Below are 25368 nucleotides of genomic sequence, written 5' to 3' on the forward strand. Positions count from 1 at the left end.
ATCTTTATTACAGAGTTAGAAGTATAACATGTTATGCTTAAACATCTTCAACGCTTCAACAAGTCAGTCATATGAAAAGTTTTAACAGAAATGACTGAATAAGATTTCTTTTCCCAATTTTAGCAGGTCACATCTTTCAAGAATATTGAGAATACAAACACCTTCTTAGAGGTAACTGTATAGTTTAACACACACACATAGACACCGACCTAAATTAATCAAATATATACTTTCATGAAAATGTGCTGTTGTAATCACCTTAGTTCTTGTTAGACTTGGTGGCAGTAACAAGTCAGGTGCTTTTTAAGGCAGTTTCAAGGTTTTGTGTAAAAATGTGTAAAAGCAAAACTTCTGCAGCAGAAGTTTTTGTCAAGTAGTATTGCATTTTCTTCTGAGTGCACACAGCATGCTGTACTTATCAGCAGGAAATTGAAAATCGGACCAGCAGTTTAACCCTGAAGCTCAACCACATGCATCAACTGTTTTTTTAAAGCACAGAAAAAGTTTCTTTTACTTGTAAATCACTACAGGAAAAGTAAATGTTCAGTTTTAATTTCAAAATCATTCAAGGGTTTTTACATCCTGAGATGAGAACATAAACAACCACCAGGAAATGTCATAGCCACTTAAAAAATCCCTTAACTGAGAGGGAAAAGGTAAAGTAGATTTCAGGTGGTTTGTGTGAGTTTTCCCTGAACATATCTTGACTGATAAAAAATTACCTTGGTGCTTGTGAAACTTGAGTTTGTTAATTAGGCTTTACACATTTCAAATTTTGTAGTGTTTCACCTAAAACTATGCGAACTTCTCCTCTTTTGTTTGTTCCGTGTGCTCAGCGCTGTCCACCAAATTAACTACTAAAATATTTTGTGTAACAATGAATAATCTCTTTACCATTCTAATGATTAGCCTTTTGTCTTTAACATGAGAAAATTTCCACCCCCCTCTCTTCAGTAGCTCAAAATCTGAAAGATATGCAACAAGTGATTGTATTTAAGAAGCTGAAACCAGAGATTTGTCATTTGACTTTGAACTCTAGTTGTACCCATTAATGCAAGCACCAAAAGATGTGACTCCAAACATTAGACACTAAAACATCAAGCACACATCTTGACCTGTCGTGTTTCATAAATAGAAGCACTTGGAGCTTGCATGCTTGTGGCCATCACTGTTCACATCATTCTTTGGACTGTTTACATTTTTTCTCAAATATAAAAAAAAAGCAAAAAGCAAAGTTCACATTTGATTTGGAAATTGTATTTTTGAGGGGCAAAGAACAGTTAGGAACTTCAATGTATAACCCTCCATTTCCAAAGACGCTGAGATACTGTGCAAAATGCAATGATGTATACATTTTTAAAGAAATATAGTTAACTGAAAATGTCAGTAGTGACCAGTAGATTAACAGTTCTGACAAACCATTATGTTTTAGTAAAATGAAGATGCCAAATTATGCTGGTTCCAGCATTTCAAATGAGAAATTTAAGTTTGGAATATTTTCTGCACTTGTCTTCCCTTCCATGATTTAGTTTAAGTTAGTAGACAGTTGCTTGCCTAAAAGAAAAATGTCAGACTTTATATTTGTTTGTTTACTTTGGTGTACACGAACATTGTGATCCAAAGTGCATTTTATTCTTTATATGCTTTGCTTTACTGTTTATGAAACTGTATGAAATAAACCCTGAGTACATGTGATCTTCATTCTGAATAAAACTGAACTGTTACTGTACCTTCATTACGCACGCCAGTTAGTGTAAAAATTCAAGATATACTATTACAGCCCAGCCAAAGCTTAAAACATTTGAGGTTAATGCACAGTGAAGTCAAGTTCCTCTTGCATTACATTGTTGGGATTTTACCTCATAACTTTGCCTTTAACGGGGTAAAACCAAGGGAACTGAGGAATATGCGAAGTGTGGACAGATATTCCTCTGGGTGTCTCTTAAGGTGGCCCGCGTGGATGGAATTGTCCCACTTCTTTTCTGTGACATCCATTCCACGCCCTCGCCAGTAACCGGCCATGTCCGCCAAAGTTCGTGGGTCACACAGTGGATCGTTGTTACAGTAGAACATCAGCACAGGAGCGGTGACGGGCGTATTCCAAAACGCATCCAAGCATATGTCAAAGTAGTCCACGGTGTGGCTTTTAAACTTGTCAAAGTAAAACATGGCTGTTTGCTTTACCAACCACTCACACTTTGGAAATACAGTTTTTCCCAAACCTGAGAAGAAAGAAGGAAAATAATTATCAATTTTGCAAGAAAAGGAAAACAAGAATTAGATAAAGTGTGAGTTAATGGTAACTGACCTATAGCCATGTGCTCAAGGGATCCTGCCACCATGCTATCATAAATCTGCCCTGTGATCCTTTCTGTGAATGCCTGATATTTATCTGTATCCTTAGACACATGCACAAGGAGCTGAGAGAAGGTATATCCACCGATTGAAAATGCATGAACAAGCAGGGGGCGGGACACGAAGCGCTCGCTCTCCAGCAACTCCAGTAATGTCTTTCCATGTTCCAGACCCCAGCGGGGCCAAAGGAACCCTTGCACCTTTAAAAAAAAAGAAGAAATTTAAGCAGCCTTTCAGAAAATCATTAAAAAACATACACACACACTAAACTTTGAGTGTAAAAGTGAGTGAATTCATTTTTCAAAGTAAGATCAATGCGCAACATTACAGTGCTCCCCAGATGTCCTGGTGGGGTTTTTTTATGAATTGGGTTTCCACTGTAATTTTACTTCAATAAAAACTTTCTTCACATTTATCTAATGCAGTTTCATTCTTATAGTGCTACTTCACAGATATAGACCTTAAAACACTTTACAGTTTAAAGAAAAGGAGCCTATAATTTGACAAAGTGAACGGTGATATTATGGCAACAGTTGTAGATGAAGAACTTCTTTTTACCAAGAAGAAACTTCCAACAGAGCCAAGATCAGGTTGGGGCAGTCATCTGATCACAAAAAGGCGGGACAAAGGCAGAGAGTAGGGAAAAGGAAACGATGTACAACAGTTTCATATAAATGCATGGTGAACAGAAAAGTGGGTATCATGGGAAGTCCCCAACAGCTGAGCCTACAGCAGCATAATTTATGAGTGATTCAGGGTCATCTGATCCACCCCAACTATAAATTTTCACCAAAAGGAAATGTTTAAGCCTAATCTTCAAAGTACAGGTTGTCTCTCTCAACCTGGAACTGGTTCCACCGGATAGAGGCTCGATAACTTAAGGCTCTGCCTTCTATTGTACTTTTGGTAATTCTGGGAACCACAAGCTTGCACTCAGAGCACATACTTCTAGAAAGACTATTATTAATTAACTGCCCTGTGATGCATTTTAGTGTTAAATGCAAGAATGAAACATTGTCCTACAGGTTCATCAGTAGGGGTCAAAGAGCATGTCATGTTTGATACAACAGATACTGTTTTAGCTGACTCCGAAGAGCAGCTATACAGTTAGTGTGAGAAGCTGATTAACTTTAACATATGCTCCAATTTCTCAGTCCCTGAATTCTTACCTCGCTCTCAAATACTAGCACGTCAAATCCTGTGTTGAAGTAGATGTCACAGTACTTAACCAGCGCTTGGGGACGTGAACCCAACCACGGTAACATCAGCAACAGAGGTTTGTGACGTTCTGAGGTCTGGTTCCGGCATCCAGGGACTGCAAATGTTGCTTCATTCATGAAGAACGTGGCATTCTTACTTAGCCGGTGGGCAGTAACGCCTCTGCTAAGAGCTACACTTGCAAACATGTCAGCAATTGTAGGGCTTTTGTTTAAGAGAGAGAAGAGTATTCAAAAACCCAAGGCTACCTGGATAAAAGAGAAAGACACATGCATGAAATTGGCATAATAAAAAACAGAGAACCAGGCAGGTAGACATAGAAACCACAAAATAAGGAAAAACAAAGAAAAACAAAGATCAAGAAAAACTAAGAATGACAGAAATCAAAGCAATCGTTTATAACCAATTCTGGTGGGGGGTTTTGCCAGCATGGTATGCAAGCAGGACTGGCATATATCAGTGTTACAATGACATACTCTCTCTGTGTCTGTGAAGGTTCTCAGTCATCCAGGTTATCGTAGTCTAAGGAGCTTGGAAAGAAAAGCGTCTGGACTTCTTTAAGTTGCTTGAAGAAGTTTCACCTCTCATCCAAGAAGCCTCTTAAGATCTAAAGTCAAATGGTGGAGAGTCCCAGATTTAAGTCCTATGGGAGTGTCCCCCCAGGGGGGCATGGACCCCTTAATGATCCTCTATCTAATCACACGAGCCAAGGTGTGAAAACACGTGTGGGTCACAATCAGCCAAGGTTTCAGGTGAACTCACTGTGAAACCCAGCCCCACCCTATCATCTGATTTAGTGAGGTCAAGAAGACAGATGGTTTGAAAGAGGAGTGAAAGAAGCCATGTCCACTGTGAACGATCATCTTTGAACAGAGGCGGTGGCTTATGACACCAACCGTCTGCCATCTATAATCCAGTTTTGAGATCCTTGCCCAGACGCCTTAACGCCCACTCACATCCTGGGCCTGCTGACCTCAGGAAATCACATGATAATGTGGGGCTAGGTTTCACAATGAGTTCACCCGAAACCTTGGCTGATTGTGACCTACACCCGTTTTCACATCTTGGCTCGTGTGATTAGATCATTAGGGGTCCATGTCCCCCTGGGGGAATCTCCCATTGGGCTTAAGTCTGGGACTCTCCACCATTTGACCTTAGAACTGAAGAAGCTTCTCGGATGAGAGGTGAAACGTCTTCAAGCAACTTAAAGATGTCCAGACGCTTTTCTTTCCAAGCTCTTTAGATGACATAGAGCTATGGATATTCTTTCTTATTATCTGAATATGTGGGATGTGAATACTCAGAGCCTATAGTGAGGCCATTGTATCTACAATACAATAATAATGTAATTATTATGTTTGTGTGTGTGTCTGTGTGTGTGTGTAAAACTGTACAACTCTCCACGATTTAGCAAAGGTGTTTCCCAATTGCTTAACTTATTTATTTCTTTTAATGAATCATTTAATGAAGCTGTGCATACAACTGTCAGAGCCTATAGTCAGTCAGCAAAATGGCAGCAACAGAGGCCCATCTCACAAGGATTTTTTATGCAACTATGTCTATAGAAAGGACACAACCTCTCTGGAGGCACATACACACACACTATTAGCTTACAAGACTTTTCCCTGCTAAAAGTGGGTGGTTCGAGGTTTGCCTGTACTGTGTTTAGGCAGGATTGCTACTTTGCTAATTTGGCACAATTCTAAACATATTTCTGTAACTTCTTGATGTACTTTGGGAGACACCTACAATACTTCTACACAGAAAAAAATTTGTAATAAGTAATAATAATTTGTATTTACCACAATGATATAGTATAACTCTACAATATACTTAAAAGGATTACTCATACTGTATTAACAATGTAATAATATCAGTTATAAAGTTATATTTTAAATTCAACATGTTGACACCTGTAAAACTGTTCAACTCTCTATAACGTAGCTTCTTCACTGTTGTTTGGCTTGGTTATTTCTTTCACTGAATAATGCAAAAGCTGCACACAAGTTATGCGTGTTATATAGGACTGCTCAGAGCCCACAATAGCCTATAATCAGACCAAGTAAGCAAAATGGCCGCGACAGTGTCCTATGTCACAACATATTTTTGTACAAGTATGTCTATAGGAAGGTCACAACCTCTCTGCAAGAGCATATACACACAGCCACACACCATTAGCTGACAGGTTTTTTACTTGCCAAAATTGGGAGTACTTGAGGTTTGCCTGTACATGTTTAGGCAAAATTAGAATATGTAACTTTATATTAAATCTATATTAATATTAAATCTATATTAATATATTATATTAAATTTATATTAAATCTATACATATGTTGGCAATTTCTTGATATATCACCAACGATGCTTGTATGCAGAAAAAAAACAGCATAGAAATTTTATTTTTCTGCATTATATAGAATAAGTATAACTCCATATCAGATTTTAAAGGATCACTTATATTTTATCAACATGTAATAATGTTACTTATAATGTTATAAATCATATTGAACATGTTGGCACAAATTATACAACTCTCCATAACTTATGAAAGCTGCTTCCCTGTTGTTTAGCTTGATTACTTCTTTCACTGAATCATGCAAAAGTTGCACACAAGTCAGGGATGTTATATAGGACTGTTTTTAGCCTATAGCAAGACCAAGCAAGGAAAATGGCGGAGACAGGAGCCCTATTTCACTATGTACTTTTGTACAAGTATTTCTGTAGGAAGGACGCAAACTAAAGGGGCATGCCTCTAATCATGCATGCACATACATACTAAGTGCAACACTTGTGTAGAAAAACAACTGCCCTACAACAAAATAAAGATTTTGTTACAATTTTCCTATCATTAATTGTTGCTGTTTTATTCCTTATGCATTAACCTTGTGGTTAGCTATGGCTACTGATTGTTCTGCTCAAAGTCGCACACGAAAACAAACATATACATGGATGCTTGCTTTGTGCTGTTCTTCAGATGCAAACCAAACTTACTGGCAGCTCATGCAGTTTACCAGTTTAAGCTATTTCTCCTTGTAATTTTCCTTTTTATTTTTCTCAGAAAAAAGATAGAGTATCCCTCCTTTCTCCCGCTCACTGCTGCTACAAGAGCCGTTAAAGTTGAGCTAAGCAAACAAAGCTAACTGTATAGAGCCCAAATGTCCCCAACCCCCACCAAAACCCACCCACTCATTTGGCGTACAATAGTCTAGTTTTTAAAAAAAATCCCCTTAAACATATGGAGTTAGCCTTTCTTTCACAGCCAGCTGAAACAAACAACAAACAAACAAATGCAATGCTAATTTAAGATGAACTTACCGTCAAAGCATGGAAAGCCTTAGCTAGTAAACCTAGTAGCTATTTTCTGTAGCGGAGTTACAAAAGTGCATCCAATTTAATTGTAGTAATATGTAGTAGGTAAGAACAGGCTGTTCCTAAACACCAAGTTTGCAGCAAAAAAGAAAAAAAGAATAAAAAGGTTAATTTTAAGCTACGACATCTCCCAAGTGAGTCAGACGTGAAGATGGAATTGATCCCAGTGTGGTATCTATTTCCTTTCCTTAAGTCCTCCTCTTAACTCCTCCTCCTTCTTCTTCGTGATTTTCTGTAACTACATATTTTCCGCCACCTACTGTGCAGTCTGAAAATATCTGGACTGTCACCCACTGTAAATCATGTGCCTCTACCTGTCTGAGCAATGTATTTCAAATATAACAACCTTATAGTAACTGAACTGCAGATTTACAGATTTAATTTGAGTGATTGTCCTGGGTTCTTTTGCGACCTCCTGGTTGAGCTGTTCATGCACTCATGCAGTATTTTTGGTAGGTCCACCACCAAGTTTTCCCCTTTTGTGAATAATACCTTGTTAATAATTATTAACAACAAAAATGAAAATGCTTATCCTGGAACCTGTGGATATCACTGATTAGTGGGCTTCCTGTATTTGGCAGATTTTTATAGCTGCTTCCACTTCGGCTTCTTCTGTCTTCCTTGACATCATCAATGAGCGAGTTTCACTCTAATTAAAAAAAACAGCCAATTTATATATATATATATATATATATATTTTTTTTTTTTTTTACTTTTATGCACATCAGAATCAGAATCAGAGAGACTTTATAATTACAAAGGGAACTTATTAATAAATTCCCTTTATGATTCCAGTTTTTCATGAAAAAAATCAGTGCTTCCCTATGAACTTGAGTGACATCCCATTCTTAATCCATGGGGTTTAATATGATTTTGGCTCACCCTTTTCCCACAAGGTTTAAGAGTGTGTTTATGGGACTTTGTGACCATTCTTCCAGAAACACATTTGTGAGGGCAGACAGGGATTTTGGAAGAGAGGGTTTGGCTCTAGTTGTTGACTGGAACACCTGAATTCAATGACTTAAATATAAATCATAGTATTTAGTATATCATTTAGTATATCATAGTATTTCCAAGGGACCTCTGACATTTTACACATCTTAATAAAAATTTTTCCACTGTTTCACGTTCATAATTATTTTAAGATTTGTACTCATTTTAATGTATGTTTAATGAATGTTGGAGTTATTACAATTACAAAAACTAATGCTGAATAAAAATTTCACTCAGTTCTTCTTTAAAAGACACTTGTGATGCCTGTCCTTAATGAACATGCTTTTAGATTTATGTTCTAAGAATTCACTTGAGGTTCCACAAAGGGATGCATGTGATTGTGGCATTGCCCTCATTACTTTGACCTCCTTTGTTGGTCCAATAACAGAGAACTGAGGTGAAGTGTAAAGGTCATGTTTGTATACACGTGTTAAGAGGGCATCACTGTATAATATTGTACTGTATGTTTTGTCCCATCTTCATCTTTTTTTTAAAGTAAGGGAATTGCTTGCTTTTATCCTCCTCTTTGCTTGTGCAGCTTTGTTTATGAGTCTTGACATGACAGTCCTCATTCCCTGCAGGACCCCAGCCCCTGCTGACTTTGTCTTGTTGGAGGATGAGTTGTCTAAACAGAAACCAGTTGCTCAGTGAATTCAGATAGCAAGTGTGAGGCGGCAATCATTTGGCCATGTCCCTTTCTGAGCTCATATGTTTGGCCTGTCATTGTTCCTTTCCAGCCCCTTTAGTCACGGCCGGGTTGATGCTTTCCTGTGTCCTCATCAGACACTGGGTTAATCACACCCCTGGGGAAGTTCCTATCTCCCATCTCTGACTGTCTAAATGATGTGGCATAGCCTTCACTGTCATTCTGGCTGTACTTATCCAAGTGTAAATGCTTTATTATTATCTTTGGTGTTGCCAGTCACAGCCAGTGTGTGTGTCTTGGCACGCAGAACCATTATTTATGCCTTTGTGTTTTGTCCTAACGATATGTTTGGCATATTTGTTTATGGGATGAAGTTAGGTTTGCATCCCAGCGACCAATCATTATGCATTTGGCAGAATTCCCATTCAACAGTAATGGTCAGTGAGAAGTTTATAAAACAGAAGTTTTGAGACGGCTGCAACATCTAGGCAAAGAGAGCATATAATGTGTGTCTGTGCCTCAAGCTCACTGTCCCCAAATATGTCCAAAGGTATGTGGATCAGTGTCTATTTTAGAAGCATCCATGGGAATTGAATTAGGCCATGAGGTTACTGGATTTCCCCCATTGGGTAAAAACAGCTCACGTGAACAATAAAAGGAGGAAAATAAAGGAATGTGAATAAGATAACACCACCACAGTTTCTCACCGCAATAAGTGGTGGTAAAAATCCTTGGTCAAACAGTGCATGTACTAGATTCTCAGGTGTTCTGTGTTCGTATACAAGCAAGTAACTATGATCATGCGTTACAGACGTATGCTGTTAAAAAATAATCTGCTTTTCAGTATATACTTTAGTTCAAATGTTTCTAGCTGAGCTGTTTACTTTAGCCACCAGTTGTAAATTACACACAAATCCATGTATTGATCTGCTTTGATATATTTTGCTTTTACATTTATTCTTCTCTTCTCCGAGGTTCTCACGTAACTACAATAAAGGTGATACTCATAATGATGCAGCCTCAGATTTAGGAGAATCGAAGGCAGCAAACAGTCTCACTGTCAGATGAGTGCAGAAGCAGCATGTGGGCATAGCGGGGGTTGTGTAGAGGAGGTGGGGTCTGTCCCGTGTGTCAGCAGCCCGATGGATAGAACAGGGGCATAGCAGAGTGAGTATGAAAGGACACGCCGTGCAATGCAGACAGAGACTGCAGACATGCAGCAGCACAGAGCGGCATATATGTTTAAAGAGGCTGCAGCAAAGAGGGCTATTGATGAGGTAAGGAAGCTAAAAAAGGAATGGCTGCCACACAGAGTTGAGTGGTTTAATGTCTCTTTTTTTAATGCTCTTGTTTAAATGGGTTTTTGCATTTTAGTGTTTGTACTGTGTGCACGTCACAAGACTTTATAGTCTAGCAGTGGGTTTCAGCACACCGCGTTCATATTCATCACACTGCCGTTATTTTCACATATAATTTTTGATTTTAGCTGTGACCCACATGCAGCAGTTTAACTTTATCTATGTTAGAGATGTCCAAATGATAAGCAATATTTGAAGGCAGTTGGCATTACTTGTTTTTCTTACGTGTGATTGTTTTCTCCAGGTGTGTTAAGAATGACATCTTTGGAAACCTGATATTAGGGATTACTCAAACATGTGACTGCACAACAACTCCAAGTGACTTTGAGGTCAAGTTTGCAGACCCTCAACATGGTCTCTCTGTGGAATATTTATTTTCTCTTGCCTCTCTCTTTGCCTCATTCGCTTCATGCCATAGCGTTAACTGGAGAAAATGTAAAAGAAACACAACAGCCAGACAGTGACATGGCAGGGCAGTTCCTGAAACAGCTCTCGAGTAGACCTCATGTACCCGGTTTAGCACCAAGTGACCCCATGATTGCACCCGAGGATGATGACTTCCTGGGTTCCCCTTTAAGTTGGTCCTTATCATCATCTGAGGACACAGACAGACAAGGTGTGATTGGTGAATACGGCGATTTACTGGAGAGCGCTGAGCCATCTCTTTTATTTCCTAATGAGAAGGGACCCATACCCAGACCCACAAAGGGTGCTACAGTAGATACTGCCTCCACAGAGAGAATGCAAACAATGAAGTCCTCATCAGCAAGTGTACCACCCAAGCTTACCCATGAACAAACATTAAAGAATCAGCCAGCTGAGACCAACACCGCATCAGTTTTGTATCCTAGAGAGACTGGAGAGAATCAGCCAACATTCCCAGGCTTTCAAAATCAGATGACTGATACTCACTTACCCTTTCTTCTCCCTGGCTCACTCCCATCACACACATCAGACCAGAACTCAACTTCATCACTGCCCACTGGACCGGGGCCAGACACTCTTGGATGGACCACAGGCATTTCTGTTACCACAAAGGGAAACAGAGATGGATTCATTGATATTACAGATCTTATTTTACAGAGAGAAACTGCCAGCATGGAGGCAAAAGAAGGTAAGAGTCCTTTAATTATTTACAGCATCCCTACTTTAAATCTAAAGCTGAAACTATGCCCTATAGTGCATTTCAGCTTCCTTGCATAACCTCCAAAAACTCAGAATCCACGTGTCACTGCAGTGCTTATGATATGTATTCTGCTGGCAAACACAGATTTTTTTACATTCACAGAATGGGTTGCATCACTTTCTTCAAATGTCTCTCTCTCTCACTCTAACTCCTTCAGTTCTCTCTCCCTGTCTTTCTCATTCAAGTCTTTTAGCACAGATTCTCCAGTTCAAACTTACACTCTGCTGTTAAAGTAAAACATTTTATTCACATTGCAGTCAGCATCCATTGCCCGCACTCAAAGGTTACTGGATAATGCAGCACGCACACTATTTACTGTACACACACACACACACATACTGGCATTTACTTGTCAAAGTAAATGTTGTGTCCACAAGCATATGAGAGGAGGACTTGAAAGAAATCAATAAGGAATTTGCTTCCTCCTGTGTATGCATTTAATACCACACATTTTCAGTGTAACAACAAGTTTATTGAATAACTGCATCAAAGCCCCGCACTTAAAAGTGCTCTCTGTTTGCTGCGTCTATACTGATGTAATTGCTTCACTACTAATGGAGGACCAGAAATAGGACACATTCCATTTATAACCAGTAGGTTCCCTGATTCAGATTGCCCTATACAGCTTATTTCATATATAGAATAAGAAACTCACATTTTTTGTTTGTTACAATGTTATCATCAGTCATAAAGCTCTTTCACATTCTTATAGATAACCACATGGCGTGACTAATGCCAATTTACTTATAGCCACACAAAATGAGAGCAGGCATGAGGTCAATACTGGCTAATCAGCACACATACAGTATCTCTCTTCCTCACTTTCACACAAACACATATGCACACAACCTACTGCTCATGCTCCCACTCTGTCTGTGACCCAGTTAGATTCCCAGTTACAAGCCTGTTCTGTTTTATTATGGATTAGCTTCACACACAGCAGATTACACCCTGCTCTCTTTTTAGAAAATGAAGATTGTGAGTAAAAATAAATTTGGCCTGTATCCAGAGGTTAGATTAGTACTAGTATGTTCATTTGTCGAGAACAATTTGTCATTATTAAAGATAATATGACACATAACCACCACACAAAAAATAATAAAAATACACAGGTGTATTAGGCGTGAAGCAAAGGTGTATCTTGAGCAAAGCCATGCTTTGAGCTTAATGCTAACACTAGCATTCTAACATGCTCATGATGACATGGATAAAGTGCTGATGACATTGACAGTATAAAAGATGGCTGTAGCTTACAGTGCATTAAACCTGCATTCTATTTAATGGCCACCAGAGAGCGGTCTATGGGAAGTCTATGGGAAAAACGACTCCTGACTTGACCTACTGCTGAGTTCATAGGCTTAGTCACTCATTTAGAGACATATTAAATTTTTAAAAACTAAGACATGTTTAATACTATGTTTTAAAAACCATAGCGATGTCCATCTTTTACACTGTCTATGTATTACTATACCATCATATTTATGCAAGTTAGCATGTTTGCTCGTTTGCCAACGAAAAACTTTAAATTAAGTCTGTACTTAAATTTTCTACTTTTTGGTTTTCTTTTGACATAACCAATATGGTGTTCATGTTTTTTTATATTCTTTACAGATGACTCCAAGAATGATTCAAAAGCCAGAAGCCCAAGCCGGCTAGATGGTAACATGGACACAATTGCCACAACCTGCAAAACACTAAATCATTCCTGGACACCTACCTACCCAGAGGATTTTACTCACAACAAGCCTCTGCACCCCTTTCTGGCTCTCACCCCTTCGTTTTTGGTCCCTTTGTATTCAGACTGGAACTCTGCCCTTGCTACATGGGGATTTGCATGGGAAGCACATATCTATGGCCTGGGCTCTGTCTTCACTGTATTTGGCCTAATCTCTGTAGTCTGCCTGTTAGGGCTGCCCCTGAGGTGTCCCCCAGGAAGCCCCTACTTCACAATGCTGCACTTGTTCATTTTGGCATTTGCAGGGATCCAAGCTTTCTGTTTGCTTTACGATGCTTACAGTTACCAAGATCGCCTTTCCCCTGTCGTCTCTCTGCTGCTCTCCGAACTGCCATTGCCATGTTTGATCTCAGCATTTTCCCTGGCCTTCCTCCTTCTTTCCTTTCGTTCACGCAAGCATCTTTCACTTCCACCTGTTATTTCTGCCTCCTTCTCAGCCTTGCCAAAGCCTTGCTTGTTGCTATGTTTGGCCCTGTTACATTTTATTATCTCTTTGGGGTGTTTTGGGATTTTTCAGCTCTTTCACAGCCTCCCGACTGTCATCCTGCTCTTTCCTCAGGGTGTGTTCGTATGTCTCACCACCTTTCTCTCATGCTCATACCTCATCTTCTACTGCTTGACACAAGTCAACAGTAGAAACATTTACAGGTTAAATGACAATGGAGAGAGTGGAGGATCTCCTGAGGTGATGCGACCTGCAATTTGCCCCTTTGCTAGTATGAAGGACTGGGGTAGGGCAGCAGGAGCTGGAGTAGGAACTTCTTTGTGTTTGTTAGGGTGTGGAGGTCTTCAGCTTTACGGGATCCTGCATGCCCTTGGTTTGGGTGGGGTTGATGGCCATGGGTTTCAGCCTTGGCCATGGTGGGGCTACCAAGTAGGCTGCAGACTCTGTGAGATTGGGGTCTGCCTAGGTTTGTCTGTCATTGGCACACATCCTCTATTCTGTAGCAACTCTAACAAGACCCTAGCACATCCTAGACCAGGATCTTGGTCCCGTCTATCCTGTGGCTCTCCTTCACGAATGCTCACCATAACCTCTCAGGATGGTGCAAATTCCCCCGTCCTTTCCCAGGGTAAGCAAGAAAAGCTGGTGGCCTGTAATGTTGTAGCCAAGGAGCAGTCAGAGGTTCTTCCTCTTTGCTCAATTGTGGAGTCTCCTGGAAATATACCAGACTGTGATCACAAACCCAGCCAAAGCAAAACTGTACTACCTCTCCCCACACCCCCAAACCCACCGCATAAACCTACAGCCTCACCTGAGGCTCGCCTGTCATCACTGGATCATTTAGGTCTCGAGACTGACTCAACTGTGGATCTGCGGCCTCCATCTCCCATAGACTTGTCGCGCAGCATCGACCAAGCTCTGTTCAGCGAATCCCTGTTTTCTCATAGTATCTTTGGTTTCCCAAGACCTGCTTCCTCGAGCCTTTCCTTGAGCTCCCCTAGCCAAGGTACATCAAAGCAAGGGCCCAGCTCTGTGGGAAATACCCTTTACCGAACTTCTTCTTGTGGAGATGTAGATCAAGAGAACACCTTGTCCAACTCCAGGTATTCCCAACCTCAAGGCTGTATGACAGCTCGTAGAAATCAACCATTATCACCAGACCAATGTGATTGGAAAGGGAGTGTTACTGGTTCAACCCAGGGCCTTTGCAGCCATTCCAAAGAAACAGGAAAGCTGCGATCACATTCATGGGCCAACAGAGGGCAAAATTTTACTCAGAGCAGCCTCCCACGTGCAATCCCCCACCTGCCATACCACAGACGTTACCGAACCCTGAGCTTAGCTTCCCAGGACAGTCGGGGGTCTGGCCGATTGGCAGGAACTAAACACCTGAGTGAAAGCAAACAGCTGGAATGGGATATGGCTGTACAAGCAGAGTTTGTCAGTGTGTGCAAACAAATTGATGCACTGAGTGTTTGCAGTGACACCATTGAATTGTAGAAAGCTAAAAAACAAAATAAAACTGGGTGTAACTGGAATACAAATTATGTAGATTTAACTCTACTTAGGTTAGATGGGGAAATTAAACCGTAGTCTATATGTCAAAAAAGTTATATATAGACCTAAAATATGAGCCAATATTTTTTTGTAAATACTGTACTGTTGATATTGTATATTCAAACAAAAAAAGTTTATAAGACTGTCTTCATTATGCTGTTTTCAGCAACCTATTTCTTCCTTGCAGTATTGCTTTATTTGAGCAACATTATAATTTTAGAATGTGTCCGTTGAAATCATATGTAAAATCAAACATTTGTTTCTAAAAAAAAAGGTAATATTTGTGGCAAAGAAGTTAACCCAAACGGGAGTTCAATTTTTTTTGCTTTATTTTGTTTTAGTGAAAATCCAGGATTGTGTCGAGGAAATCTAGCAGCCATAGGACAAGCAAAAGTCACAAAAGTTAAAGTTTGCGTTGCTGATACGTTCTGTGGTTTGTGAGACATACTTGAAAGGGCTTAACTTTCTCCGCTTCCCTTTCCTGATAGTGTGCTAAAAGAATTACAGTCTAAATATATAAACCTTTTGAGGTTTCTTTGAAGCATTCATGTCACCTTTTAAGTACCAATAAGGACAAGCTGGTGTTTTTTGTTTGTTTGTTTCCCTTGAGTTGTTTCTGGGTGTTTTCTTTTAACAGTGGAATATCTTTGAAGAATAAAAACAACATCATTACATTGCATGAATTTAAAGTGGTAGCAAAACAGTTTTAAAATAGTACCAAACTGTTGTTTGAAAAATTATCTTTATTCAAATACATATACATCCACTATATAACACAAGTTACATTAAATGAAAGTTTGATTCCTAGGTTGACCAAAAAAGAAGATGTTATTTATGGCATTATTTATAATAAAGATGTGTCAACTAGTAAGAAGTTTAATTAACTGGTGACAAATAGTTGGCAAAATTGAAAATTAATTGTTGATTTTTTTAAAAACTGAGTGATACATGTAATACGTGTCAAACCAAATATATTGAGTACACAGAAAAAAGGAAAAATTAAATTAATTTAAAAGTGATATTTGTAAAGATCATTAGAAATAAATAAATCAAGACTGGAATATTGGTTTTGTTCTACTGCAACACTAGAGAATCCATTACTGTATCTACCTTTCTTTGCTTTATTATTATTTTTTTAATACTGAGCCTGGGAAATAAAGACAAATAACCAACCATTCTATATACTGCTGTGTTTTTAATGATAACCTTTTGCAAAATAGCATTTTTGGAGAATACAGCATGTACTATAAAGCTAAGTGGAGCTTTGGTTGCATAGTGACAATAAAAATGAGAATGATGAAAGAAAACTGTGAATACTCTCCTTTAAATCAATCAATAACATTAAAATAAGAGTAAAGTTCCAGGTGAGAGTGTAAATTGCTTTTTGAAGGCACTCCCTATTTGGAGTGCTCGTTTATAAATTAAGGCTGATGCTTTTCTTGTCCCTTCTATGACAGAGCAGCAAAGAGCTCACCGACACGCATCAGAGAAATGACTTGAGTGACAAAGCTGTGCACTAAAAAAATTATGGGAATTTTACTCTTCTGTGTTTATTAGCACACTTCACTTGTTATTGTTATATATAAGAGAGAAAGAGAACTAAAAGTATGTGATTATAGCTCTGTGCGCTGTTTTTTACTTGATTTCCCGCAAAAAAGGGGGGGGGGGGGTAGTAAATGTAGTAAATGAGCAAGGAAATATATGGCTGTACTCTTCTCTATCAAGCTCGGCAGATATATTATGACAAGTTTGTTCTATACTTTTTCTTGTTGAAAGGGAACAACAGAATAGGTAAGTACAGGATTCCCTCTACTGCTTGACCTGAGAGGGAGAACAACAGATTAAGAGTTTGTCACCATCCTCTAAAACTCTGTTCTTTGGCTCTTTCCTTTTAGGCTCTTTGAACTTTTAGAGAGTTTTTTGGGGGTCAGAGCTGGGACACCAATGAACAGAAGCTCACAGAATAGTTTTGTTTAAACTTTAGAGTGTAGAAGTCACAGGAGCTTCATGCGTTGCATTCTGATCACATGCGCCCGGTGCATCTGCTCATAGCTGCTGGGGTCGGGACGTTGGGTCCCGATCGGGTGTTTCCTCTTCCACCTGTTTCAGTAAAACCGCTTCTCATGACTACATATGGAATAGAAAAAAAAGAGGGAAAGCATAAACTTTACAGTTAGAAAAATGAATGAAGATGAATTTTTTTTTTAAAAAGGAGAAGATGGAGGTAATGATTACTTACATGGCACAAAAGAATATCTAATATGATAGCATTAATAATAAAGAGAAAAAGATAAGAGAATTTTATACTGCTGAAGGTAAATTAATGGACATTTAACAATGAAGCATATCTAACAACAGCATGTTCACATACTGTCACTGGTATCAAAATGTTTAGACAACAGAAACAGGAAAAGAAAAAGACATACATGGAGAAAGAAAGGGTTGCAGCGGAGGGGTAAAGGTCACCTGAAGCAAACAGTCAAACGTCAGACTTACGAGTGAAGCCCGTGGACGCCACCTTCCATCTGAGCCGACATGGTCCTCTTCTCAAACTTCAGTTCTCCAGAATACATCATTGACCTGGAGACAGATCACAGGAGGATACTTGGCGAAAGCCTTCACGTAATAAATCTCACACTAAACAGACGCACAGTTTGACACTTACCGTAAAATGGACAAACTTTTGGCTCCTATGTCCTGACAGCCATGTTGGATGCCAGCAATGAGGTAAGGAACAAACTTATGAATGGAGCCTTTGTCTTGTACTGACCCCGAAACACCTTGAGCCACCTTTACCTTATCTCCCTCACTGGGCACACAAATATAATTCACATGATTAACAAGGTAAAAGTTTTCCAGATTAAGTGTTTTCCAGTAAAAATCTCACCTAAAGTAGCGTTTCTGGCTGTTATTTTTCTCCATGGCATCTAAGGAGCCCATTCCTCTGTACTTTTTCAGGCGCACACCGTCGGAAAAGAAATATTCTCCTGGAGCTTCAGTAGTTGCCGCCAGCAATGATCCCATCATTACTGAGGAAGAAAAAAAAGACTGAATTGTTCACTGGCTAATCCAAGTGTACAGACAAATTTAAAGCCCCGAGAAAATGAGAGAAAATTTCTTTCTTTTACCCGTAGATGCTCCAAGGGCAAGAGCTTTTACCACATGTCCAACAGTTTGAATGCCTCCATCAGCGATTACCGGCACTCCAAAACGTCTGGCATACTCCGCGACCTTGTACACTGATGTACCTTGGGGCCGTCCACATGCCATTACTGAGAAACAAGACCACAATGTGATGGTTGGGAGCAAAGTATCCTCAATACAGTGAAATTCATACATTTTTATGTCCCATGATTAAGTATGATCGTACCTTCCTGTGTGATACAGATAGAGCCGCACCCCATTCCCACCCTCAGGGCATCCACACCGGCATCTATGAGGTTTTTGGCCTGAGCAGCTGTCACCACTAGAGAGAGACAGAGGCACAGGAAAGTGATTGAGGAGTCTGAGAAAGAAAGGCACAAAGGTAGAAGATGAATTCAAGAAGACAGTCCCGAGTAAAGAAAGGGTGCTCACCATTTCCTCCAACCACTTGTAGTTCGGGATATTTATGCTTGATGTAGTTTATCATGTTAATCTGATAGACTGAGTTTCCTTGAGAAGAGTCCTGTAATAATAATAATAATAAAACAAAATTATGGGAAAATGACTTAAGATCGGTCAAACACTCATACCCACTCTGTAGTTCCATTCATCCAGTGATTAATATGAGACCAATGACTTAGCTGGCTATATGTGATCTGATAAAAAAATAGAATCAAATAACAGATCAAACAAAAGTTTTATTACAATACAATCAAAACTTACCAGGACAACAACATCGACTCCAGCCTGCACGAGGAGGTCTAGTCTGTATTTGTCGTCCTCCCTGGTACCGATGGCGGCTCCACACAGCAGCTGTTTACGAGAGTCCTTGGAAGCCAGAGGATAATCCCTGTTCTTCTTCAAGTCAGTCCTAGCGATAATGGCGACGAGCTCATCATTGTCATTAACTATGGGGAGCTTACCTGGGAGAATGAGAAAGGAAAGGAAAGGCCAAATATGCTAGAGTCACAATTATGATTGCTACCTATACAGAAGAGTTACTCTTTAAAGTTTTACCTTTTTTGCTACGTTGCAGTATATCGTTAGCTTCTTTTAGTGTGACTCCAGCTGGTGCAACAACTAGATCTTCTCTTTTTGTCATTGCCTGCATCAGAAAATAAACTGTGACCACACACACACTCGTTTGATATTATAATTCTTGCTTTGAGTACTCTGGCAGTGTAGAAAAGCGCTATATAAGAATCAGTCCATTTACCATTTACCAGATTATGTTCTCAAAAATATACAAATTCTTGCAGAATCGTCCACAACATTGATACACTCACTTCTTCAAGGGGTTGGTCATGGTCCTTCTCAGAAAGAAAATCTATATCCCTGGAGGTAACTATGCCGACCAGCTTGCTGCCCATCTTGCCAGTCTCTGTAACCGGGATCCCAGAGAAACCATGGCGTAGCTTGGCCTCGAACACGTCGCCTACTGTGTGACGGGGACTCATTACCACTGGATCTGTAATAAAGCCCTGCTCAAATTTCTAGCAAAAACAGAAACACGAATGTCGAGTGAGAATTAATTTCCATATCAAATGGCTGTTAGGGGCTTCACAGATCAAAAATGATTTCATCTATTTAATTAGAGCACATGTGTGCATTGACTTTTTCTATCTCACCTTCACTTTGCGCACCTCATTGGCCTGGAACTCAGCAGTGGAGTTATGATGAATTATTCCAATCCCTCCCATCAGCTGAACCCAACCAATTAGAGACAAGTAAGTAAGTAAGTGTAGTAAGTAAGTGAAGAAAAGCATCATTTGAGCAGTACCTACTCAGCTATTAAGTATGATGTATATAACACTCTGCGGTGTTTGTACTCACTGCCATGGCGATGGCCATGGATGACTCCGTGACTGTATCCATAGGAGATGAAATGAGAGGCGTCTTCAGGGTAATCTTTCGTGTCAGGGCTGAAGTTAGATCCTTAAAAGTTCAATGTATTTGGAAACAAATTTATCACCTTATACTGCAACACTAAGGTCTACAACAAGCGTTTTAGCAAATTAAATAAGTATTTCTTAAGTGGCTCATTTGCCCTGCAGTGAGCCAGTTTGGATGCATCAGAAGTGGAGTGCTGAACTAACTGGCTGAGTGTTTAAAGGACCCAGGTGGCTTCCTCGAACACCTGCTATCCAGCAATAACCCATGTGATCTAGTCATGAAATTAATTTAATGTCCCAGCAGAGTTCAAAAAGATGAACACAGTGCAAGTCAAATAAATAACCCCGTGCTCATGCACCTTTAGCTAAGCAACACAACAAAGAGTTAGGCACTGATTACAGCAGCACCTTAATAACAGCAATATAAAATATAATGAGTTAAAGGACACCGTGTTTGAAGCACTCTTAGCTCACTTTACTGGTGACAGTTTTCAAAGGAAACTATTCCTGTGTTGCCATTCACCAAAGCAGCAACCTCACAGGGATTATAGCAACTAGTGTTGTGACATAACCCATGTTGAAGAAACCCTAATCCCAACTACATCACATCACATGAGCAGTACACTGAGAAAGTTTGAACAGTAGGCTATGTTTAATATATTAGACAGTATGATGACACTTACCACCTCATCAGAAGTGAAATCTATGAAACCGGGGAGGATCAAGAAGTCACTGAAAGGGGAGAGGTGACAGATGTGGAGAGAAGATCATGAAGACTATGAAGTACTGCACAAATTAAATTAGAAATCACTTTTCAGTGGGGTCACATCAGTCATTGCAATCGTCAGCACGTCGGTTTGATCTCAGCTCTCAGTTATTACTACATCATCACATGAGTTGTTAGCACTCATGGGTTGGATGCCACCTATCTTCAAACTTGACGCTCATTTTGGTCTCAGCTACTCACCTGTAAAGTTTTGTGTGTGCATCTTCCACAGTTGTGATGCTATCGTGCTGACAAACTCAACACCACCTTTTTGGTGCTACCTGCTATTGCAGGTGTCGCCAGGACCACTTTTTGCCATGAGGAAACACACAAAGACTTAACTGAAAAAACAAAACCAGCCTCACTGTGGCAACTGGTAACCAGCATTTAATATTAATAGTGACATTGACCAGCAAAACACTTGTAAAGCTACCTCTTATAGTTGTGTATGTGAACTATATGTTTTGCAGTCATTCCTACAAGGCAACATTTTATTTTATTTTTTTAGCTGACAGTAAGCAGAAATAATCTGTCAGCAGCACACTGAAATGTTCTGCATTTATCCTCTGCACACTGATAAACCCTACACATAGCCCCATTAAGGAAACTACCCTGACAGCCATTAAAGCACTGATATGTGCAGGACACACACACACACACACACACTCTGACAGACACTGCTTTTAATGTCTGTACCACCACTCAAGACTCATCCTTGAAAGTAGTATTATGCGTAATAATCCCCCAAATAAAACCTGAGCAGATGTGTCATCGCTGATATTAATAAACATTTAATGGAAGATATGAGATAACAGTGTATATGTGTGTTTCTTTAGGTGCACGTGGATCTGTGTCAGCATGTAAGCAATGCCACGAATGTGTTTGTGCGTGTGAGGGTTGGTTTTTTGTTTTTGTTTTGTTTTGTTTTTGTTTTGTTTGGGGGTTTTTTTTTTGGGGGGGGGGGGGTCATTTTAAATTTAGCATTTCTTACTTGTATGTAAGTCCGTCACCGATAGCAAAAAGTTGTTGTGCTGTGAGTCCATCCTCAGGAACGTAACCCGTACCCCCGCTGATCAAGTAGTCAGCCATGCTGAAATTAAAAAAAACACACACACATACACTCATCGTGGAGCTGAGAATATGAGTTAGCCACCACCACATCTAAATACTGAGCGAAATACTGGTGTATCCCAATGAAAAGATAACAACATTATAGACATATATATAGCTTTAAATTTACATTAATTTGTTCTTGTTGCAGATTTTCAAACACTTAAGTGAATATTTTATTATTCTGTCCATCACTTTTGCTGATTGAAAACAGTGCACCTAAATTAGGAGAAAGTCTATTTTTACTAAAAATAAAGATATGGTTGGTTAGTCAGCAGTTAAATTCTGAATCCATTTCAAAAAGCATGTGGCTCATCTGTCTCTGTTTCTTACACACATACTGTAACTAGATCCTATTACAAATGCTGGAGAGAAGACAGGAAACGCAAACAAAACAGAATCTGTCCTTGTCAATGGAAACTCCTTCTATACAGCTATGACGGCAGTAGAGTAGGTAAGAGGATTTGGTAGGCTGCCCAGGTAGCTGATAAATGAGCTTGTAATGAGCACAGCCAATGCGACTAGAAAGTGAAAACAGCTCAGTTGCTACTGGAAGTGCAATGTTTACAAGTTATACGGCTTTATAGTATCACATCTGCAGACCATAGAAGCTTGTGATGTTGCAGTGTGTGAAGACTGCTAATAGAGTGTGACACTGACCTCTCTGGTTCATACCCAGCTTGAATACGTGTAGCGCTGTATCGCTGGGCTGCTGTCTCATATCCATGTCCATGTAGCACAGGGTGGGCATATCCCCCATACGGGTGAGGTTGCTCCCCATCTCTGTTTGAGGGCCGTGGCCGTGCTGGTTCCATGTCTCCAACAATCCTTCGGTAGTCAATGAGGTAGCTGTCCCTTTCTCCATCTCCGAAGCGGTCATAAGCATGACCTTCCATCTCTATGAAATCCAGGGCTCTGACCTCCACGGTGCCCGACCACCTATCACACACTCTTTAAGCACTTGTGACTTGTTTCATACACACAAATACAATCACACCTTCACGCTGCAAGTAAACAGTGGCCTCAGCAAACCCCGGGAGACACACTCTAACGCAGTCAATGCTTTGAGTGCATGTTCACACAAACACCTTTCAGACACACCTGATATGGGAGTAAGCTATAGTGCCGCTCGAGACTTGCAGATGACAAACCTGTAGAAAATAGAAGAAACAGCAACAAAAGATCCTAAACAAATTGTCCATGGCTGAGTTTGTATTCCGGTTAGTTATCACTTATCCATGGAGGCCATTAAGGCCCTCAGACAGTGGATAGTCTTTTTTTGCCCACCTGTTGATGAAGGTCGCTATCGTGGCACAGCAAATTTAGATCTCCTGTATGCTCCCCAGCTAAAGGAACAAGCAGCCCCTGGGGAGGAGAGTCAAGCCTTGCTTAGGCAGCAGAGATTCGTCCCCCTGGAGGTCCAGAACTTGCTTGGTTATCCCTACGGCTGGGAGCTTCTCTCTACTCTATTCTCCTGATGCCTGCTGAGCTTAACTCTGTTTCTGACAGTAGCAGACGTCACTCTCCCACAAAGAGGATTGGGAGCATTAATGCAGAATGGGGTGGGGTGAGATGGGTGTTGGGTGGAGTGTAGGTAGTAGTACCGAGGAAGAGAAGGATGGGTCAAGATGACACTTGAAAACACTTTCCTCACAGGAGATTACCATGTTGTGACGGTCTGTGTTCGTGTGTGTGTGTAGACAGAGCTGTGAATGAGACAAGGTCAAACCCCAGAATATGTACAAACTTCCTGTCTTTGAGAAATGAGACAGAGAATAACTTTTAAAGACGTAATGCTGTCTAATTAGTTTGTCACACTTAAATTTAGGAGTGGCTTGTATACCGTGGCACTATTATTTATCATGGCAGTACAACAACAAAGTTCTATAAATACTTTCTATATATTATGAGGTTTTAATTAATAGAATTTACCAGATCAACATCTTTAAAATGTCTGTTCTGGCTGCTGCGGGAGCTTTTTAATCTTGATTTGGTAAACTGTTTTAACTATTCATTGAGAAACAGTAGGAACTTTGCTGCCTACAGTGCTTTCAGTAGCATCATCTACAGGTGACTGACTGACTGACTGCTTGTGACAGTTACAGAGGGATTGAACTAGAAAAGCCTCTTAGAATGTCTCTCTCTCTCTCTCTCTCCATCTACTGTATGTCTCTCATTCTCTCGCAGTTGCTCCCTTTCTCCCACCAGATAAAGGAAAAAACAAAGCCTCCAATTTATAATGAATGCAATAGAAATGTTGAAAAGCTAAGAAGCAAAACTTATTTTGCACAGAGATTTTTATTAAACCTCATGTTCATGACTTAATCCTAAATTAGTATGGCTTAACAAAATGTAAATAAATGATATATGGACAAATATATATATATACATATATATATATATATATATATAGAAAGAGAGAGAGAGAGAGAGAGAGAGAGAGAGAGAGAGAGAAACGAAATACATATACATATATATATATATATTGTCTCTTGCCCTACCTATGAGAGGGAAGGTAGTCAGAACTGAAGGGATCGAACTACCAGAAGGCAACATTGCAGACATAGAGGACAGCTACAAGTACCTGGGCATCCCACAGGCAAATGGAAACCATGAAGAGGTCGCTAGGAAAGCTGCAACCACCAAGTACCTGCAGAGGGTCAGACAAGTCCTGAGGAGTCAGCTGAAAGGTAAAAATAAGATCCAGGCTATCAACACCTACGCCCTGTCCGTGACCAGGTACCCGGCTGGGAAGATAAGCTGGCCAAAGGAGGAGATAGAAGCCACTGACATCAAGACAAGAAAGCTCCTGACCATGCATGGAGGGTTTCACACAAGTCCAGCACCCTGAGGCTGTACGCTAAGCAGAAGGAAGGAGGCCGGGGACTGGTGAGTGTCAGCACCACAGTCCAGGATGAGACAACGAACATCCACGAATACATCACGAAGATGGCCCCAACTGACCGAGTGCTCAGTGAATGTCTCAGGCAGCAGAAACCCAAGAAAGAGGAGGAAGGCGAGGAACCATCATGGAAGGACAGGCCCCTGCACGGTATGTACCACGGGCAGATAGAGGAGGTGGCTGATATCCAGAAATCCTACCAGTGGCTGGACAAAGCTGGACTGAAAGACAGCACGGAGGCACTAATCATGGCAGCACAGGAACAAGCTCTGAGCACAAGATCCATAGAGGCTGGGGTCTATCACACCAGGCAAGACCCCACATGCAGGCTGTGTAAAGATGCCCCTGAGACAATCCAGCACATAACAGCAGGGTGCAAGATGCTAGCAGGCAAGGCATACATGGAGCGCCATAACCAAGTGGCCGGCATAGTGTACAGGAACATCTGTGCCGAGTATAACCTGGAAGTCCTGAGATCAAAATGGGAGATGCCCCCAAGGGTGGTGGAGAATGACCGAGCTAAGATCCTGTGGGACTTCCAGATACAGACGGACAAAATGGTGGTGGCTAACCAACCGGACATAGTGGTGGTAGACAAACAGGAGAAGACGGCCGTAGTGATCAATGTAGCGGTCCCGAATGACAGCAGCATCAGGAAGAAGGAACACGAGAAGCTGGAGAAATACCAAGGG

The 25368-nt window shown here is 40.4% G+C and overlaps 3 protein-coding genes across 4 annotated transcripts; 1 reads left to right on the forward strand and 2 right to left on the reverse strand.

Annotated features, from left to right (window-relative positions):
- Positions 1-54: 54 nt before the first annotated feature.
- On the reverse strand, positions 55-7114 carry si:dkey-5i3.5 (uncharacterized protein LOC565091 homolog). The gene is made up of 4 exons (XM_063481151.1): positions 6889-7114; positions 3525-3821; positions 2309-2555; positions 55-2222 (listed from the first exon to the last, which is right to left on the reverse strand). Exons 2-4 carry the CDS (start codon positions 3759-3761, stop codon positions 1861-1863), a joined length of 846 nt encoding a protein of 281 aa, XP_063337221.1. The 5' UTR covers positions 3762-3821; positions 6889-7114; the 3' UTR covers positions 55-1860.
- Positions 7115-9739: 2625 nt separating this feature from the next.
- On the forward strand, positions 9740-16540 carry prrt4a (proline rich transmembrane protein 4a). The gene is made up of 3 exons (XM_063479804.1): positions 9740-9858; positions 10184-11053; positions 12737-16540. The coding sequence occupies exons 2-3, from the start codon at positions 10291-10293 to the stop codon at positions 14803-14805; spliced, it is 2832 nt and encodes a 943-aa protein (XP_063335874.1). The 5' UTR covers positions 9740-9858; positions 10184-10290; the 3' UTR covers positions 14806-16540.
- On the reverse strand, positions 16490-23277 carry impdh1a (IMP (inosine 5'-monophosphate) dehydrogenase 1a). Of its 2 annotated transcripts, XM_063479807.1 has the most exons (18): positions 23062-23277; positions 22876-22925; positions 22435-22713; positions 21656-21754; positions 20582-20630; positions 19840-19941; positions 19635-19709; positions 19293-19499; positions 19024-19111; positions 18730-18929; positions 18439-18529; positions 18233-18328; positions 17991-18134; positions 17750-17891; positions 17528-17671; positions 17359-17442; positions 17102-17118; positions 16490-16989 (listed from the first exon to the last, which is right to left on the reverse strand). In XM_063479807.1, exons 3-18 carry the CDS (start codon positions 22668-22670, stop codon positions 16886-16888), a joined length of 1878 nt encoding a protein of 625 aa, XP_063335877.1. In that variant the 5' UTR covers positions 22671-22713; positions 22876-22925; positions 23062-23277; the 3' UTR covers positions 16490-16885. The 2 variants fall into 2 exon arrangements, with proteins under 2 accessions (XP_063335877.1, XP_063335876.1); XM_063479806.1 differs by having other exon boundaries at positions 22435-22925.
- Between the last annotated feature and the right edge of the window lie 2091 nt (positions 23278-25368).

The sequence above is a fragment of the Pelmatolapia mariae genome, linkage group LG7 (assembly GCF_036321145.2).
Source record: "Pelmatolapia mariae isolate MD_Pm_ZW linkage group LG7, Pm_UMD_F_2, whole genome shotgun sequence".
Taxonomy (NCBI): domain Eukaryota; kingdom Metazoa; phylum Chordata; class Actinopteri; order Cichliformes; family Cichlidae; genus Pelmatolapia; species Pelmatolapia mariae.

Bases quoted from the DNA above. Each gene is read 5' to 3' on its own strand.
- prrt4a (XM_063479804.1), top strand. From the start codon at position 10,291: ATGGTCTCTCTGTGGAATATTTATTTTCTCTTGCCTCTCTCTTTGCCT. The intron at 11,054-12,736 runs GTAAGAGTCCTT...TATTCTTTACAG, and splicing joins CAGCATGGAGGCAAAAGAAG to ATGACTCCAAGAATGATTCA.
- si:dkey-5i3.5 (XM_063481151.1), bottom strand. From the start codon at position 3,761: ATGTTTGCAAGTGTAGCTCTTAGCAGAGGCGTTACTGCCCACCGGCTA. The intron at 2,556-3,524 runs GTAAGAATTCAG...TTTTTTTTAAAG, and splicing joins TGCTAGTATTTGAGAGCGAG to GTGCAAGGGTTCCTTTGGCC. The intron at 2,223-2,308 runs GTCAGTTACCAT...CTTTCTTCTCAG, and splicing joins CCTTGAGCACATGGCTATAG to GTTTGGGAAAAACTGTATTT.
- impdh1a (XM_063479807.1), bottom strand. From the start codon at position 22,670: ATGGAAGGTCATGCTTATGACCGCTTCGGAGATGGAGAAAGGGACAGC. The intron at 21,755-22,434 runs GTCAGTGTCACA...TTTTAATTTCAG, and splicing joins GCTGGGTATGAACCAGAGAG to CATGGCTGACTACTTGATCA. The intron at 17,672-17,749 runs GTGAGATTTTTA...TTGTGTGCCCAG, and splicing joins AGCCAGAAACGCTACTTTAG to TGAGGGAGATAAGGTAAAGG.